The sequence below is a fragment of the Pantherophis guttatus genome, chromosome 6, assembly GCF_059756535.1.
Source record: "Pantherophis guttatus breed Tessera chromosome 6, ASM5975653v1, whole genome shotgun sequence".
NCBI lineage: Eukaryota > Metazoa > Chordata > Lepidosauria > Squamata > Colubridae > Pantherophis > Pantherophis guttatus.
The window spans coordinates 76,912,263-76,928,038 of NC_142068.1; the positions used below are offsets into that span (position 1 = coordinate 76,912,263).

A 15,776-nucleotide genomic window follows, 5' to 3' on the forward strand; every position below is an offset into this window, starting at 1 on the left:
ATTTTATTTCTCTTGGATCTGATGAGTGCCATAAGGTTATCTGGAACCTTATTTCGGATCAGGAAAATGAACTCGCAAAGGACGATGAACCAACAATTTCAGAATTGTATTTATATTTCACGCACTTCTTCATGTCAATAATGCAAGACACCCTACTGAAGCTGGAAAGCAAGAAAATTCTTGCATGTGATCTTCACATTATCATGTGTAAGCTGCGTGATTCTTTGCAAAAAAAATACGATGAGCAGTTTTTTGGAATGAAAGTTTTATTTGCCTTACGTAAAAAACATTTGCCTGAGAATACCGTGCAAAAGTTCAAGAAAGAAGCCATCAATGTGTATCAAAGAGCCATTGCGTACCTAGAAAAGTGGTATAATTTCACCGATTCAGTATATGAGACTCTAAGTTGTTTCAATCTAATTAATCGCAATAATCCTCCAACTTCAGAAGAAATGACGAACATCTGGTTATTATCACCATGGCGAGAAGAACTTCCACCCAACACTCTCTTCGATGAAATTTCTGCCTTAGAAGAAGTTTATGTTCATCTGCAGGGCGATTCATCCCTTGATAAGTGGACGTACTTTTTCAAGAAAGAGCCAGCTCCGAGTTTACTGAAACTGTTCCAGTATTGTGCATCAATTCCGGTATCAAATGCAAACGTTGAACGAATTTTCAGCGACATGGGAAATTTGTGGACTGACGAACGTAACAGACTGCTTGTACCATCAGTTCGAAGTGAACTTTGTATATTTTTTAATATTTCTCAACGTTGTACTGAAATTAAAGAATTATTCCTTAAACACAAAGAATTGATCAAAGCTGCGCAGTCAAATAAAAAATACACATGACAGCAAAGTAAAATGTAATTTAATATTTTACATATTACTATGGTATATTTGATGTTTTGAATTTTAAGTAAAGTTTTGAAGTGATTATTTTAATACGTGTTAAAATGTTTGTAAGAAAATATATAATTTAATTGTAAATTTTTTATTTATTTTTTTACTACTTAACCCCCCCCCCCCGCTTGTCCGCTATTTTTGGGAAGCAGACCTGGCAACCCTAATCCTTCCCCTGGAGTGGGGATGGAATGGAGATTTTACAGTATCCTTCTCCTGCCATGCCCACCAAGCAATGCCCACAGAATCGGTAGTAAAAAAAAATTGAATCCCACCATTGGTGCGCACCTTCTATCTGTGGGCTCAGTGCCTCTTATCCAACTGTTCCTCTCTCTGTGGCTCTTCCCTCTGTTCTCCCAAAGGTCATTCCTCCATTACCATTACCATTTGTGGAATTCTATTTCCCATCATCCCTCACTGTTAGACAATCTGGCTTGGTTTACTACATTTATATTTTAGAAAAACTCTGGAGAACCCGTGTCCCACTGAGTCATCACTTCAGAGATATTTCCTTACTTAAACTGAGAAGCTGAATGAGTGGGAACAACTTCTGACTTCCTACTGGCTTTCCCATTGAGTTTCCTTGTGGGAAGTGTGGGAAGTGTACCCCACGGGGACAATGCCAGGGACCTCATAGCACCAGAAACCTCAGAAAACAGTGCCAAGAGACTCCAGCCAGCCCTTCCCCCTTTAAGAAAACCAAGAAGCACCAGCTGAAAGAAAAACACAGAGCTGCCCTGCTAACAGAGCTGACAATAGAAATACTTAAGTAGGGCCATTAAGATAAGGGGAATCAGGCTAAAAATAACTCACCTGGAACTCCCTTTTTCTTTTTCCTGGCAAAATTAACCCCCAGGATAGGAAAGACAAAGCCCCAGGAACAGGATTAACCCATTAAGGCAGGAAGACAGGATCCAGGGCAATCACTTTAACTAGAGGCACACAAATAAACCAGTAGTGGGTTCCTCTTACCTTCGCTACTGGTTCGGAACCGGGAGTGCGTGCGTGTGCACGCTCGCTTCACTCATGCACGGACCTTCTGCGCATGCGCAGAGCATCCATGATGATGTCCGGGTGGGTGGGCAGAGCCTCCTGCCACCACCGCTACCAGTTTGCCCGAACCAGGGCGAACAGGTAGAAACCCACCACTGAAATTAAAGTAAGATTGAATCCTGCCAGGGTCAAGGTTGACTCAGCCTTCCATCCTTTCTAAGGTAGGTAAATTGAGGACCCAGTTTGTGGGGGCAATAAGCTGACTTTGTATAAATATACAAAAGTATGAAGGCTATTGCTTAACGCATTGTAAGCCACCCTGAGTCTCCGGAGAAGGGCAGCATATAAATCAAATTTTTTTAAAAAATCCATCAAGCTGCAGAAGCTTCAAAGGGGAATTAAGAATAAAAGCTCAGAGCCACACTTCCAAGTTTGCTTGCAACCCAGGATCACTTGAGCTGTGTTACTACCCTTCTTGCCTTCCTGAATTAAAAGGATCCATTTTCTGGCAGCTGCTTCCATGTCTATTTCTTCTCAGCATTGGTGGCTGCTTCCCAAGCTGGGAACGAACCAGGGAAATTTTTTTCAACAGAAGCTAGCGGGGAGCAACCAAACTTTTCCTTTCTCCTCTCCCCTCTCCCCTCTCCCTTCCCTCACCTCCTTCCCTCCCTTTCACTCAGTTAAAGGTCATGACAACGAGAGTTTCCATAGAGTATAGATCAGGGGTGGGTTCTAAATTTTTTTACTACCAGTTCTGTGGGCGTGGCTTATTTTGTGGGTGTGGCTTAGAGGTCATGTGACTAGGTGGGCGTGGCTAGCTGGTCAGAGTCATTTCTGGAAGGTCCTCGCACTTACGACCAGTCCTCGCACTTACGACCCGACTCATTTGTTTGCTTTTGACACTGATCAGCTGTAGGACGGCCCTTTGAAGCCCCGCGGCAAGAGTTTAAACAGTTTTTTTCCCTCTAGTCATCAGCTGGGACTCAGGAGGCAGCAATAGATTGGGGGTGGGACCAAATAAAAGATAAGAATAACGTGGGTGGGGGGGGGAGAACCGGTTTGGTGACATCATATCGTCACCGCTACCGGTTCGGCTGAACCGGACCGAACTGGGAGGAACCCACCACTGGTATAGATCCAAGAGTATCTGTAGGATATAGTAAAATAAATAGTGGCTCCCGGTAAATGTGATTAAAGCTTTGTCTGATTTTTAATGTGTGCCACATGTGCACATGAGAAACAGATAGGGCTTCACTTGTACCATCCCGACCTCCCCCCACCATCTATGACTTTGCCGTACCCTGGGGGACACCCCTGACCATCTCGGTGACCATTGGTTGTTTTTCAAGGCCACCAGATAAACTATGGAAAATAAAGCAATTATATTTCAACCATGATGTTTTTCTATCCTCTTATTTTAAGCCCTCTGAAGAAAATGTCAGTTCGTAGCATGTGATATTCTCATTTAATAATGAAGGTCAAGGAAAAGTCGAATTTGCTAATTCAGAGATGGTTTGTAGTTGCTGACACCCTTGAAATTACCAGTTCTGCATCTAGGCTCTTGATAGTTAAGCTACCCTGAAGTGAAAAGGATTAAACATAATGCCACCCGGTTATGAGAAGGAAAAATAATGTTCCCCCAACATATGGTCACTTAGAAGGTTAATGTGTTGTATATAGAAGAATGACATGTTTGTGAGATAGATGACTATATAAATTGGGTAGATAGATAAACCAATAAAATATCCCTCAAAATAGACAGTTGACCCAGAGAACTGTCACAGATTTCAATTAGCCCAAAAGAGACCCTATCGTGCACAAAGGTTAAATTAATTTCATTCACTTATGGGAAGAGCCGAGGTGGCGCAGTGGTTAGGGTGCAGTACTGCAGCTACTTCAGCTGACTGCTAGTTCAGCAGATCAGCGGATCAAATCTCACCGGCTCAAGGTTGACTCAGCCTTCCATCCTTCCGAGGTGGGTAAAATGAGGACCCAGATCGTTGGGGGTAATATGCTATTTAGTATACTGTCTTTGGTGTAAGCCGCCCAGAGTCCTCGGAGAGTGGGCAGCATAGAAATATGAATAATAAAATAAAATAAATAAATAAATAAATAAACCTCTAGAACCAGTCAATCAACTCATTTTGCATAGTTAGTCTAGTGGGGGAAAAATTGGGGGAATAAAACAACTTCTGCAGGATCCAAGGCCTGGCAGCATAGAATATGCCTGCCAAATTCAGTTGCTCCTGAAGATTTAGCCCTATCCATTATCTCCCAATTCCATTCAATCCAAATGTACATAATTGACACATTTGATCCTCTTGAATGTCTACATAATTGATGTGTTTTCATCCTTGGCATCAATTTGTCTCAATTTGCATCAACTGCATAATAATATCATTTGTGGTTTTACATTGTGCACCTCCCGTTTATGGTCTATCTGTAATCCTCACATGGATTAAACAAAACAAAGGACATAAATTGCTCAGACAGATTTTTAGAACAATGGAACAATTCAGAACAATTGTTCTCTGTTTGTTATCAGATTTCTGAAGAAGGGAGCAATTCAGAACAATTGGTTATTTGTTTCTGTGAACTGCTTGACGAAATATCAGTTTGGCCCCCTGAGATTTGAATGAAAGTCCAAAATTTAAGGTTTCCCATGGGATATTACATCAGTTCTGGAGAAACTGTGGGTACAACTCAGGGGTGGGTTCTACTTACCTTTACTACTGGTTCGCAACAGGCTCGCACACGCGCCAAGTTTCGGCGCATGCGCAGATCACCTATGACGACATCTGGGTCGGTGGGTGGAGCCTCCCGCCAGTTTTACTACCAGTTCTTGTGAACCAATCCGAACCAGGGGCAACCCACCATTGGTACAACTCTATTCACAGAATGGTGATTTTTTTAAAAATCTGGTTACTGTGAGTAGAAATTGCCAGAACCACCACTTTTGATTCAGTTAACCGTGTTGTGAATGTCCGCAGGAAGAGATCACGGTATCAGACCTGGAACTCAGTCGTTGCAGAGGCCTTTGTGTAAGCAGAATGATTTCCACCTTTGTTATTTTCAGCGAGCAGATCAAGTGGCTTTGAAACGCCCCCTTAATAAAAGGCTATTATTCCAAGCTAGCAGGGTTCTCCTATGAAGGATCATTTATTTACACCATCTCTTAACTGAATTGGAATAAGAATATATTGCTCAGCTGCATGATTAACGCAATCGACCCAAGAATTATTTCTACCCTTGCAGATTTCAGGAGGGCTGGAAAACCTGGTTTTCCACCTCAAGCATTGGGTTAGGATGGGAGTTGAGCTGGGAGGCGGTTTGGTTTGGTTCCTGGGGAGAAGGGTAGTTTTGTTTTTAGCTGTGTTTTAGTGGATGTTGTGTGCTGCCTAGAATTGTTATATGAGATAGGTGGTCATATGCCCTGTTTCCCTGAAAATAAGCCCTATCCCGAAAATAAGCCCTAGCATGTTTTTACGCATGCGCCTAATATAAGCCCTACACCCAAAATAAACCCTAAGAGCCTGCGCACCCACCTGCCCGCCTATTCCATCTTGTTGCTCGCGGTGCCATGGCCACAAGGTGAGGTGGGGTGGTAGTAGAGCTGCCCCATGTGCCCCGCACTCACTTACCTCAGGGCCCGCGCAACCAGTCCATCCACGACATGACACCTGCTTTGCAATAGCAGCACCAGCAGCCACGTGCATCAGGAGATCACATGGCCGCCAGCCCACTCCTTCTGCTTGCTCACGGCCACAATGGAGCAGGAGGCCAAGTGGCATGTCAGTGCCACAGCCATGAGGGGAGGCAGGTGTCAGGGCGTGGTGGCCTGGCTGCGGGGGCCCTGAGATAAGCCGATGCAGGGCACATGGGGCAACTCCACCTCCCCCACCTCGTGGTGGTGGCATTGGCATGCCACACGGCACCCTGCCCCACTGTGAGCAAGCAGAAGTGGGCCTCCTGTACATGGAAAAAAAATTAGACGAAGAAGTTGTAGAAAAAATGCTTTTAAAAGTAAAAAAAAAGCCTCTGGTGATCGCGCGGCTCAGCTGGGCATGGGCGGGGGGGCAGGGGTTTTTGCTACTGGTTCTCCTAACCACCCGCCATCCTCACTACCGGATCGGGTGATCCGGTCTGAACCGGGAGCATTTCATCCCTGATAGAGAGTAATAAATGGTGTTGCATATAAGGCACACATAATACCACAACTATTGGCTACTTGGTGTGTTTCTTAGTGCAATTTAAGGTGCTGGTTGTCACTTTTAAAGCTTTACATGGCTCATGATTGGGTTATGTCTTTTTTTCCAAGAGTCTGTACCTGTCCAATTCAGTCCAGCAGACTGGGCATGCTGCAGATCCCCCAGAGGTGGGATTCACTTACCTTCCCTACCGGTTCGCAAATGTGAGCGCGCTTCGCTCACACGCACCACTTCTGTGCATGCGCACGGCCTTCCGCACATGCGCAGTGCTCGTGCATTATGTCCAGGTGGGTGGGTGGAGCCTCCCACAGTCACCACTACTGGTTCGTCTGAACCAGACAGAACCGGCTGAATCCCAGCACTGAGATTGCCTCAGCCAAAGAACGTTAGCTGATAGGGACCAGAAGAGGAGTCTTCTATTCTGTGGAATCTTATTATAAAGATTTTATAATGGCTCCTGCCTTGTTGACCTTTCAGAAGGTTTGGTCCTGGAACTCCAAGGTATTATGGGCTCTGCTTCTTGGCTCAGCTGTTAATGGATAAATTATCTCAGCTGCAGTACATCTTTATTTTGGATTGTTTTAAAGTTGTTTTAACTGTTGTATGACTGTAGAACTGTAAGATGCCCAGGGCCATTTGATTGAGATGAGAAGTCATAGAAATGAATTAAAGAAATAAATATTCTATCAGTTCTTCACTACAGCGTCTTCAGAAAAACCAGAGACCTAGGAACAGAAGAATATGATGTTATTTTCTCATTCAGTGTTACAACCTGTTGTGGCCCGTCGGCTGCCAGCAGAGCTAGCAGAAGAGTCAGATGAGGAGATTGAGAGGGAGCCTGGGCCAGATTTGGAGCCTTTGAAAGGCTCTGATGAGGAAGCAGGATCAGAGGCAGATGCTGAGTCAGGGCCTTCGGTCCTCCCCCAGGTAGAGAGGCAGCTGTCTTCGGGGCCTGAGCTGAGTGAGGGGGAGGAACAGATGGGGCCCATCCCAGATGCGCATATGCGTAGAGAGGAAAGGAGAGGAGAGCAAAGGAAAGCAACAAGCCGGCTCTCAGGGAAAAGCAGACATAGATGATACCCAGTCCCGCCCTGGCTGGGAAATAAATAGTAGGGGTTTGGAAGTAGCCGGTTATCACAGACAACCATTCATTTTCCATTGTACATCAATTACCTCAGATTTTTTTGCCAGAACCAGGTTTGTTGGGATTAATTGCTCTGTATTTGAGGTGCCAACGGAATCTCCCTGCTAGGAAATAATAGGGAGTGAATTTGCCTCAGCTGATGTGAACAGGGACTGTTTCTGCTCGGCTAATTCCTGAAAGGACTTTTTATCTTGAGTTCTCATGTGAACCAAAATTGCTTCATGCCCTGTTGTAGAAGGGGAAAAGACTTTCATTTGTGACTACCATATTTTTCAGAGTATAAGACACACTTTTTTCCCTCCTAAAAGAGGCTGAAAATTTGGGTGTGTTTTATAGTCCAAATGTAACCCCGCCCACCCACTGGCCCCCAGCCTTTGGCCTCCACAGATCCTCTTCCTAGCTGCAGAGATTGCCACCGACAATGGCTTGTGTTTTTGGGCTCTGCGCATCGCGTTTTCAGCCTCCAAACGCTCCATTTGAGAGCCCTTCAAGACTGCGGGGATCACCACATTGCTGCTGATCGCGGCAAAAACGCAACACATTTGGAGGCTGAAAACACAACGTGCAGTGCTCAATATGGCTACCCGAATGGCTGCTGCCTTCTTTTACCCCTTCTGCCTTCACCTGCTTTAGTCACTGGAGCTCCCTCCAACGATCAGCTATGCTTTTGAAGCTGTTTTTTAACCCCAACCAGCCCCAACCTCAAAACCAGTGAGCAAACTAATGTGCTGAAGCTGACCAGGCTAAGGACTAGCCAGATGAATACCTGGTAGGCAGAATTCCCCCCCCACACACACACTATTTTTCTCCCCAAAAACTAAGGTGCATCTTATACTCCAAAAAATATGGTACTTACTTTTGGTTTTGTTGATCCAACATGAACAAAGACTGTTCCTGCCCTGACTTAAATAAAAGAGTTTGTGTTACTCGTGAGTAAGTGGTTTCTCATTGCTTGCGAAGGCTGGGTCAGAACACAACCCTCTTCAAATCCACAGATCCTGAGCTAGTGAAAGAATCCATTGTATCAATATTACACAACACACCCAATTTAGCAAATAAAACTAAGGTCGAAATACCAAGAATCATGGATCCCATCATTCTCTGCCGCACTACCTAGTTTCTACCTAGATGAACAAATATACCAACAAATCAGAGGAACACTCATGGGATCGCCCCTCATAGGACTCACAACAGAGGCTGTAATATAGTGTCAAAAAACTATAGCACTCCCATGGATACGGCCAAAAGTATCGATCCATTTTGTAGACAACCTCTTCATCATAATAAGGAACAACTAGAAAAAAGGCATGAAACCATCACCTCTGGAGAAATAAAAATCACAAGGGGAGAAGAAAACAACAACATTGGATGCCTGCCTTGTATTGACCTCTGGATACCCTCATCGGCACAGGACACAATGACAAATGGGAACCCAAGTCTACCAGAAAGTAACCTGTAGTATCCTAGATAACACCTTTTGTTGGTTTATCAAAATATAAAATACAAACCATATGACGGAAAATTAAGATAATGGAGAGAAAAGGAGAAGAGAGAAAAGTGCAGGGCGGAAGGGGGGAAAATGGTGTTGACTTCCGACTCCTTTTGGTACACTTGAATAAGGTAGTAACATAATAAATAAAATAACTTTATTGTCATTGTATGGGTATACACAGTATACCCATACAATACTTCAACTTTTTACTTTTATTTAATAATATATACTAACAATTTCTATAACATCGAACCTCTCTAATTGGCAAAACCCGAAGTCAGCAACCTGTAGTATCCTAGTGCTCCACTACCAACATGACAACCCAACCTCTTACAAGAGGAGCTATATAAGAATGTAACTCAGACAAGCACAAACACACTGCGGCAAACTGGAACCAGAGGAAGCAGACCATTTATGCAACATCTTGGATACTAACACAATTTTTTATCAAACAGTGCCTCACAACACAACCAGTACAATGTGAGAAAAGGATAACATGTTCCTACTTCAAAAACAGCTCAGAAACAACCAACTGACTGCTAGAACAGCATCGTTGTAGCACACAAACCAACTAAAGCTCTCCAAAACATTTTAAGCAAACAAAACAACCCAGTAGCACAAGAAAGAAAAAACAGGGTTGATGTACAACATACAGTGGAAGGTCTGCAACAGCCAGACGTAGAAGATTACAGAACACATCCATAAATATCAACTGCTTTCAGAAGATATGATGAAAACTCCTTAATTTCACAACACCTGGACAGATTCAGCCACAGTTTCAACTAGGAATCTATTAGTAACTTAGAGTAAGCCAAATCCAAACATACTACAGAATTCATGGAAGTTTGTCATTCAGACAAATCAGCCATCAATAGACACGTAGAGATAAATCACATTTCCTCACCATTCAATGGAGACAATAAGAAAACCTAACAAGGAAACAAAAAGACTACAACATATCCTCCCTAGAAGCAACACCCAGATAAGCAGGGACGAGCACCAGACAAACCATTAAGCAAAAAGCAATATTAATCTAATCAAGGAACTACCAAGGAGGAACAACCCCACCCCCAAAACTCCCAGGACAAGCTGCTGCATGTAAATAGGCAGCAAACTATATTCCCTTGCACTGATGATGTTACCTAGTTAGGTAATCCAACATCTATCTGCATGCAAACAATCAAGCTCAGAGACCATCAAAAACTCCACAGTTCCACCTTGAGCCTACATATATCCTCTTCTATGGGAACATTTTAAAATGCTTGAAAATTAATTGAACTAAGCAGTGTTTTAGGAAGGACCAACACATAACCTTTGTTTTTAGAACTTTCTTCCTAAAGGAATAATTATTTAACCTAAAGAAAACACTAAAGGCTGTAATTGTTCCACTTGGAGTAACTGATTGGGACTTACTTCTATGGAAATCTATGTACCACGTTTTCCTGAAAATAAGACCCTGTCTTATATTTGTTTGAACCCTGACATAAGCGCTTGGCCTTATTACCATGCGCTCAAAAGCCCGACTGGGCTTATTATGAGGTGATGTCTTATTTTGGGGAAAACAGGGTAGGATTGTTCTGTCTGAAAACAGATTTTAGTCTGCACACTTCTATGGCTGCCTTCTCCTATCAAGTCTCCTCCAAAATACTTCTCTTGCCATTTCCTGTATGCTACAGAATATTTGAAGGGCAGCAGATTGAGAACACTGGTTTGTATTCTAAAAAATATGCTAGTCTTTCAGATGGTATTTGATCCTTTGTTGCTCATGCTGAGGGACAGTCTTTATTTAATGATACCTCCTGGTCTGTCATCTCAGAGGTTTTGTAACCATTCATCTGCCAGCTCCACGCACTTCAGATGGAATTTGAAAATGCTGAGATTCTCTGACTTCTGCTCCATCAGCTTGGAAAATTAAACCTAGTGTCAGATTTTAAGCAATTCAATTCTGTCATTTTTCCCCCAATATTTTCTTGGATCTTGGTTGAGGATAAATAAATCAAGAAGTATTAAGGATTTCCTTGCAACTCCTTTTCGTGCTACGTATATCTGAAGATTCTGTAATGAGATTTGAGTGCAGCCGGTCCCATCTCTCAGATAGGAGGCTTCGACTCTGTAGTTGTGCAAAGAGACTTTTAGAAAATCTCAGTCGTGATCAGTCAGATCACGTCTAGAGATGGAACTTTGAGAGATTTTTCTGGTCATGTATATGTATATATACATATTCTGAGGTTTTCGCAGGTGTTTGTATGTAGGTCTTTGGTTATTCGGGTTTTCTCCTGCGTAAAATTGGAGGTGTCTTTGCAACGTTTCGACGAAGTCTCATTCGTCATCTTCAGGCTGGTGTTTTCGGCTTCGTGCTTCTAGGAGCAATGTGTTCAATGTGTTCATTCGTCATCTTCAAAGCCTGAAGATGACGAATGAGACTTCGTCAAAACGTTGCCAAGACACCTCCAATTTTACGCAGGAGAAAACCCGAATAACCAAAGACCTACATATGTATGTATGTATGTGTGTGTGTGTGTGTGTGTGTGTGTGTGTGTGTGTATATATATATATATATATATATATATATATATATATATATATTAATTGAGACTGAGTAGGAACAAAAAAAGCAGCAGCTTTCTACAGAGGAGTTACCAAAGAGAAAGATGAGTCATCTTTTTGCCCCAAAAACCAAGACGTGTGAAATGCATCCCCTTAGAACAGAAAATATGTGCTGAGCTAAAAGCAGGAACAGAGTGGGCTTCTCTGCAAGAAATCCTATGAAAGCATCAAATGTCAACTTGCAAAGCTTTCAAGTTGCCATGAGCAGGAGGAATGGAGAACTGATGACGCTGATTGATTTCCCTAACTGAAACTACAATCCACAGATGCTTTCTTACATTCGAGATCCTCTAGAAACTGCAAGCTAGTTGTAGGGCTTTGCTCCAAATCCCTCATCCAATGGTGGGCTGTTGCCAGTTGTAACAATCGGTTCACCCAGCACCGAAAATGTGAGCTCGCACAGCCTTCCTTCTGTGTGCATTCCCGCAGCCTTCCGCGCATGTGCACAGCTTCAAAAACACAGTGATATAGGACAGGATAGCGCTGGTAGGTCACAACTACTGGTTCACCTGAATCGGTCCGAACCGGCAGCAGCCCACCTGTGCCCTCATCTTTTCTTTGGTCTGCATGAATAGCCTATCATTACAGAAAACAAAATTGTGGGTTACTCAGTACACTAGACTAGAGTAAAAGGAGATTGGGTATACTAGAGTGAACTACAAGATGTTTGGGTCATTTATAGTTGAGTATATTGTGAGAATTCAACTATTGTGTCAGCATGCTATGTTAAGGAGGACATCACTTCCAACCTTTAAAAAGGTTTATTTCTTTGGTTATAACAACGTGTGTGAACATAGGAATTGCATAGAATTAATGTAGAGATGGAAATTTTTCTTGGATTGTGGGCTGAAAATTGCTTCCACTGACCACAGATGATGCCCTCAGAGGGATGGAGAGAAGACAATATATCTAATATTACATATCTTCACCACAGCAAGAATCGTACATGCGCAGCAGTGGAAGAACGAAAACACCCCTTCAGAGGATGAGACAATAAGGAAGATACTAGTCTGTGCGGAAATGGACAGACTAACTCTAAAAATAAAGGATAAAGGAGATACAGAATACTAATCAACATGGAATAGATTTTATCAATGGTTAGAAACAGGAGGTAGAAGTTGGAATGTGAAAGAATCAGGTTAGGTGGACATGGAAAGCGATACTTTTAATATTGATATAGGAATGTAAGTATTAGAATGATAGATAAATTAACATATTAGAATATGATGGTCAGAAACTATTGTACAACACTAGCACTGTTTAAAATAGCATATATGTTATTCTGTTTTTACTTTTGTTTTATGGCAAGTGGAATGCCAGGAAAATTACACTGTATTCAATATATTTTTATGTAAACAATAAAAATATATTTTTTTTAAAAAAAAGAAGGATGGAGAGATTATTGGGAAGAGAAGGTGCAAAAAGGGTGTGCCATTTTTAAAGATGGAAATGAAAGTCTCTCTGAAAATACACACCAATTCGACCAGTGGTGGCAAAATGGGCATATTTTGGCAGCATGATTTGGGACTGATTTGAAAGATTTACTGAAAATTTGATTTTGCCCCCAAATGCTAGCAGTGCAATTTCAAACACCACCATAGCATGTACTGTAGATTGCCGCCTCTTGTTTAACAAGTGTTGTAACTTGTAAGTCTTCATATCCTTCTCGGAAAACTGAAATCCCATGAAGAGCTGGCACCTTTGAAACTCTCTCAACTTGGCGGGAAAAAAAGCTACAGGAACATCTAAAACCAGGGGACATAGGAGCCATTTGGATAGCCCAAGCAAGATCAAACGTTTATTTGAAGAGAAAAATGAACCTAATGAAAGATGCATGTTCTTCATGAAGGTAGAAAGATTAAGATTGCTGTGAGGCAAGAATATCATTTCTCAGGCTTGACAGAGCAATATATAAGCAGTTAGAAGATGCTGCCCAATCTCAAGATTGGGAAGAAAGTAGCCAAAATTCCATTGACACAAAAGGGCAGGAGGAAAATGCCTTGAATTTACAGTCTGGAGCAGATATAAACATAAGGACTTGATTTTTTGTGTATGTTCCCCTACGGGAGACAGACTTTGTATCTGGTCTGTAATAAAATAGTTATCTGTGTGCTTATGCTATTAGCAAGCCCCTGAGTATGAAATTAAGAATCTAAACAGTCAAGATTTATTGTCAGAAGATGGCAAGGAACATAAAGATTATCATGCAGATAGGAAGGGAGATGCTATGCATGCACTCATACACTCACACACACAAAAGCAAGGTTATTCATTGTTCCCAAATAATGCTTTTTATCCTGTTTATAAAACAGAACCCATGTGTTTAGTTTTATGGAGTTATCCAAAAACATGGCTGTGATGTTGTTGTTAGTTGCGAAGTCGTGTCCGACCCATCGCGACCCCATGGACAACGTTCCTCCTGGCCTTCCTGTCCTCTACCACCTCCCGTAGTCCATTCAAGCTCAACACCATGGCTGTGATAGGAGCAAACAATTGTATTGCCTTGAGCCATCTGGGAAAGAGAACTTTTTGGTCCTTATCCTCCCCATTAATTTCAAAAGGACTTAGATCTTGCACTGGTTCAATTCTGGGACAGCTACGTGATGAAACTCCATGGATGGACAATCGGAATGGATTGCCATAGTTTTATATTTTGGAACTTCTCAGATTATATAGTTATACTCTAATTAATAAAATGTACATGGAATGGATATTTTCTTTTCCCCTCTTCCATTTCCTGCAACAGGTGTTGGAAGGGTGATAGATGCAGCAGGGACTACTGTAGTTTTAGCAGATGTTCGTAGGGAATGCTTCAAGCCGTATATCCCAAATAACCCATCCTACTTCCTGAAAGTTCAGTGGACTGGTAGAATACAATACTGCAAGTTTATCCTGGAATGGCAATTGCTAAGAGCAACCTAACCTGCCCTGGAAAGTGTATGAATTAGAAATACATAAGATATCATAATTTAATTTAATTTAATTTAATTTAATTTAATTTAATTTAATTTAATTTAATTTAATTTAATTCTAAATTGGTGGGATAAACATGTAGATTTCTCAAGCATTCAGAACGTATGGCTTCCAAAAGCAAGAAAACAAACACAGATGAATTCTTTTCTCTTATATTCTCTCCGTGTCTCTTCAACAATAAAGGATATTTTCCACATCGGAATCGAAAATTTAAGAAAGAAGTTATTTGGGATTGCTACCTGATCTCAGGTAACTCTTTGATTTTACAGATTTTGAATGAGTCACTGGAGAAAACAAAATGCCAGGATTTTAGCAGGCTTTCAATCAAACTATAAACAAACCAGGTTTTGCAAGAAAAGAAGAAGAATCCGAGGCCCTTACCTTTCTCGTTTTCCATGTTGTTGTTAATTTGCAGCTTCTTCTCCAACGATATCGGTTGATCTGATGGTTCAGCAGTAAGTGGAGATCTGCTCCATGTTTCCTTTTAGAGGCTTACTCTCTCTTTATACAAAGGCAAGAAAATTGGATTATTTATTTCCAGGAAAGCTAGCCTGAAACTATCCCAACAGTTCTTCTGAGAGTTATTGATGGCTTGCTGAGATACTGCTTCCTTCTACACTTAAATTCCCCTAAATTAACCTTTGCGTTCCAGAATGAATAAAAAACGACATGCATCTTTTTTCCTTTCTGTTTCAAGAGCAGGTGGTTGGCAAACAGCACTTGGTTAAAGACAGCTGAAGTCCTCAGTTAGAACTGCAGGGGAAGAGATGAAGAGATTTTCAATTTATTTCCCTCCCTGGTTTAAAGGAGAGTGGGAAACATCCTTCCATACCCAGGGATGCTTTTTGGATAGGGTTCTGTTGAAATCCCTGTCAGCCCCCCAACTTCAGGGCAATGGGTCTATATCTCTTCTATATCTCCCATCTCTTTCTGAGGAACAATTCCAAGTTGCTGGTATTTTATCCACAGCAACACAGCAAGCAGAAATCTTAGCTCCCTGGTATTTGAAGCACAGCCAGCTAACTACCTTTGCTCAATGTCTGCTCTGCTATCTCGCCCTCCTGTACCCTCTGAATCTCCCTCCTCTGGCTTCTCGCTCAGCCAGGAGGCAAAGCTGGTGGAAGCTGCTGCTCTTGTCAGTCTGAGTCACTTTGTATGTAGGAAAAGGGGAAGACAGGATGGTCTGAAAAGGAGGAGGAGGGGGTACACCTCTCCCCACTACCATGGTTACGACACTTGGTGACTGATCAGGCAAATTACAGATAAATAATCTCCCCCCCTCCTCCTTGCTAAGAATGTTCATTTATCAAATGGGCCAAGTGAAGAATTTTCAAGGCAGAGTGTATAGTATCACAAGAAAGTCTGATCTAATCCTTGCTCCTGAAGGTTTGGATGACCCTGACTTATTATTATCCACTGTTTCATATACCGTGTTAGTCTTTCTAATTATCTATACT

The 15,776-nt window shown here is 42.1% G+C and overlaps 1 protein-coding gene across 1 annotated transcript in view; it reads right to left on the minus strand.

Moving 5' to 3' along the window:
* NPFFR1 (neuropeptide FF receptor 1) overlaps positions 1–15,450 on the minus strand; it is a 33,909-nt gene extending 18,459 nt beyond the window's left edge. The window contains exons 1-2 of the mRNA XM_034426006.2: positions 15,347–15,450; positions 14,701–14,820 (exon numbers count right to left, since the gene is read on the minus strand). Coding sequence (XP_034281897.2) covers positions 14,701–14,716 — 16 coding nt within the window. The 5' untranslated portion in view covers positions 14,717–14,820; positions 15,347–15,450. The remainder of the gene's footprint in view (positions 1–14,700; positions 14,821–15,346) is intronic.
* Positions 15,451–15,776: the final 326 nt, after the last annotated feature.